General features: G+C 43.5%; 1 protein-coding gene across 3 annotated transcripts in view; it reads left to right on the top strand.

Moving 5' to 3' along the window:
* The window catches only part of Cd48 (CD48 molecule), a 10074-nt gene extending 6558 nt beyond the window's left edge, over positions 1-3516 (top strand). For 2 of the 3 annotated variants that reach the window (XM_013030482.1, XM_013030483.1), the window contains exons 3-4: positions 791-1057; positions 2311-2632. In XM_013030482.1, coding sequence (XP_012885936.1) covers positions 791-1057; positions 2311-2441 — 398 coding nt within the window. In that variant the 3' untranslated portion in view covers positions 2442-2632. Of the gene's footprint in view, positions 1-790; positions 1058-2310; positions 2633-3135 lie in introns of those variants that run through there. The other variant, XM_013030484.1, reaches the window with a different exon arrangement.
* The last annotated feature ends 512 nt before the right edge of the window (positions 3517-4028 follow it).

Below are 4028 nucleotides of genomic sequence, written 5' to 3' on the forward strand. Positions count from 1 at the left end.
GGAAGGAAGGAAGGAAGGAAGGAAGGAAGGAAGGAAGGAAGGAAGGAAGGAAGGAAGGAAGGATGGGAGGAAGGAAGGAAGGGAGCAAAAGGAGGGAAGGAAGGAAGGAAAGAAGGAAGGGAAGAAAAGAAAGGAAGAAGGGAAGGAGGGGAAAGAGAGGGAAGGAGGGATGAAGGAATAAGAAATAGTAAGGAAGGAAAGAAAAATGAAGGAAGAAAAGAAAGAAAATGTGGCAGACACTGTGCTGTCAAAGTCAACCAACCATTCACCACTTGAATGTGTTAGAGGTTACAGGAAGTATCTCTGTAGCTCTATTAGAGTCCAGGGAGATGGAATTTCCTCCAGGTGGCTCTGCAGAGGGCTTTGCCATGTGCAGGACATTTTACCTCTGGACTTTCCCTGAATCTGAGTTCAAGAATACCTGAGGGACAGACTGGCCCCCAAGTGCAGCTGTTAGAGCAAGGGCCTAGGTATTTCAGACAATTTGGTATGTCAAGTCTGACTCCAGGTTTCTGCTCATATGTGGCCCATCACTCCATTTTGTTCCTGGTTGCCTGTAATGGAATCTGGCTCCCTCTCCTGCACACAGCCAAGTAGTAATTCTTGCAGTTTGAAGTCACCTGAGAGCAAGGCTGCTCACTGGCTCCCTCTGTTGGAGCCACTATGCCATGATCATAGTCCCTCCCCTAGTTCCATTTGCACGTTGTTGGTGAAACCTTCAAGAATAAATGCCTCATAAATGCAAAAACCCATTATCTCGTTCTATAACATGTATACTGCTTATTTGCAGACCCGGTACCCACGCCTACCATAAACATTGAGAAGATAGAAGAATCGGATGGCAACTGTTATCTAAAACTATCCTGTGTGGTAGAGGACCCGTTTGTGGACTACCTTTGGTATAAGGACTCAGGCCCCTTTCCCATGGAACTCCAGAGAAGTACACTTGAAGTCACTGTGACGCCACACAACCAATCCAAGTCATATACCTGTCAAGTCAGCAATCTTTTAAGCAGCAAGAATAATACACTTTACTTCACTCCACCCTGTACTCTAGGTAAGAAATGTCTCCAAAGGAGCTAAGATGAACATAAGATGACTGTCTTTGAAAAAAAGTGTGGAGATGCTAATCACCCTTCTGCAACAGAATATGGTGGAGCGTTCCAAAGTGGTCTGGGAGGCTTGAGAGACTTGAGTTCTACTCCTGGTTTACTCCCTGCCAGTTTACTTTGCCTTTGTGGATCTCAGTGTCCTTACCTGCAAAGGGCATTTGGCATAAGATCTCTGGTACTCCCTCCTCTTCCCCCACTCTGACAATGCACACTCTGAAAAATCTGAGTCCTGGGTAATCATAGGACATCGTGAGCCACTTCTGTGCTACATAGGCTCTATGTCAGGCAGCTAGAGTCATGGTCCCATCTGAGGGTCAATCTTGTATTGTCACTTAGTCTTAAATGTAAGGTCTTCCCAGGGCCATGTAGGCCCTGGCCTCCTTGCCTCCTGCAAAAGTCTCTGCACAGTATCTATATCACCAGGTAACTGGCATACCTGGAAGCACTCACTTCCCCCTACTCCAAGGTTACATCTTGGGCCCCTACCCCCCCTCCATGCCTCCCGTCAGACTGGGGGAGGGTCCCAGGTCCTGAGGTCACATCTATATTCAGTGTGTCCACATCTTCCCTTACCTGGCTGCACCCATTCCCTACTTAAACCCAGGCAGGACATGGGCATGACCTTTTGGCCACACCTCTCCATGATGCACGGTGGGGCAGCAGTTCAGTAATAAAATAAATGTCTCTTCTTACCTGAATACCTCATGGCTACCTAATTAAACCTAACTCTTTAATTTACCTTACACTAAACAAGTCATACCCTTTTAAAATTTAAGACTTAAAAACAGATCTTATTATGTTAAGAGAAATAAACTAGACAAGATGTGTACTCTATCCAACACTGTGCCTCACAAGTCCTTAATGAAAGGAAACTAAATCAGGTTTAGCTCCTTCAAGTCGAGACTCTCAGATATGAAGGGCCTCTTAATAAATTTGGATCACAATCTCTGGCACTCTGGCCTCATGCTTCCATACCATAAAGTGACTTTTCTGAGCCCTGGAATATATTGTTCCCCAGAATAGCTTGTAAGATCAACACTTTCCTGTGATCTCTGTCATACCCAGGCCTCAGGTATCCTGGTTCCTGGGAGCATTATAGTTTCATGGTCTTCCTGGGCTCTGTCTTCTCCTTCATCTGTGCTGGTTTCTTGACCTCTGTTTCCACACCTGGCTTATGAAATTTGTATGTTCTTCCCAGTTAAAGAGTCTGTCTTTCTGGCCTCTACCAGTACACCCTATTCTTCTACCATCAAACATTGGTGTCTGGCCATGAGACCACAGTTAGATTGGACAAATCCAACACTACTTCATATCAATACCACATTCTGAGATCCAGAAAAAAGAAGACACCCAATCCTGTCTCATAAAATGGGAGGGGCTGCTCCTCTTCAGAGAGGCTAAAAGCAACAATGTAAATACTTCAATTTGAGGGAAAGGTAAATCAATCTTGTCACTTTGTACTACTGTATTATTGTTTAAAAAATCACTAATCTACCCTATTTTATAACTCATTCCCCTTTACTTATGATTTCTCCCTTCTTTCTGTTGTTCTTCTTCCCTTCCTATTCCTTTTCCTTTCTTTCCTATTTCAGTTGCCCTTCTGACTCCCAGTTGGTATAGATGGTTAGTGGGATGGAGAAACAGGAGAGGGCAAGGTTTTTGCTTCCCAAGAATTAGTTATGTGCTACATTGTAGAGTCATCTATCTACACCTAAAACTCTGTCCTCCCTCATTACTGTATGGGACTGATTCTTTCCCAGGCCCACAAGATAACCTTCAAGCACAGGATTCAGCTCAGCCAGTGATATTTAATAGATTTCTGTACTCTTTCTGCTTTGTATCTGGGGAAGCTGAGCTTTTGTAAGGAAGAAGATGTTCCAGACACATAAGGATTAGATTCAGGCTACAAAAGACTGCTTTCCTTGCTTTAAGATTTCCCATACCAACATCTAGTACTCCTATCCCTCATCAATACATCAATCAAGATGCCTACATGTTTATATCTGTTTTCTTGCTCTTTCAGCTAGATCCACTGGAGTAACATGGATGACAAGTTGGCTTCTGGTCATGGTGCCCACTATTCTTGACCTCCTACTTATCTGAGATCACCTCTGCTGATTCAAGAGTGGAACTTCAAGGCCAGAGGATTGTTCAATAATATTCTTAACCAGAACAGGAGTTCTGGTTATGTGGAACTGGTGTGTTGTTGAAGCACCCATGAGAATTTTAACTTAACTTTAAAAAAATGTGGCTGTTATTATATTTTATATCCCCTAGTTATTTTCTAACATCGCACAAATATGTTAATGTATTCTCTCCACCCCAAATCCCAAATTCTAAGGTTTTTTAAAGAGCTGCTTGCTTGCTTGCTTTTTTTTCTTCCTTCCTTCCTTCCTTCCTTCCTTCCTTCCTTCCTTCCTTCCTTCCTTCCTTCCTTCCTTCCTTTTCTCTTTGTTGCAGTGCTGGGGATTGAACCCCAGGACTGATAATTGCTAAGCAAGCATTCTGCTGCTGAATTACATGCCCAGCCCTGCAAACGTTTTCTTTTAAAAAAAAATTGTTTTAGGGCTGGGAATGTGGCTCAGTGGTAGAGTGCTTGCCTTGCATGCACGAGGCCCTGAGTTTGATTCCTCAGCACCACATAAGCAAAAAGGAAAAAGCCAGAAGTGGCGCTGTGGCTCAAGTGGTAGAGCACTAGCCTTGAGCTGAAGAGATGAGGGACAGTGCCCAGGCCCAGAGTTCAGGCCCCAGGACTGGACCCCCAAAAAAATGTGGATACAAAAGTTTTTTTTTATTGTGATGAAGTGATTACATAAATTTCAGAAATCTTACAGTATCATGAGATAGTGATACTTAGTTAAAGTCACAAATACATTCTAGCCTTCCTGAGGCAAATTTTCATGATCATGGCCTATA

This window comes from Dipodomys ordii, unplaced genomic scaffold (assembly GCF_000151885.1).
Source record: "Dipodomys ordii isolate 6190 unplaced genomic scaffold, Dord_2.0 Scaffold131, whole genome shotgun sequence".
Taxonomy (NCBI): Eukaryota; Metazoa; Chordata; class Mammalia; order Rodentia; family Heteromyidae; genus Dipodomys; species Dipodomys ordii.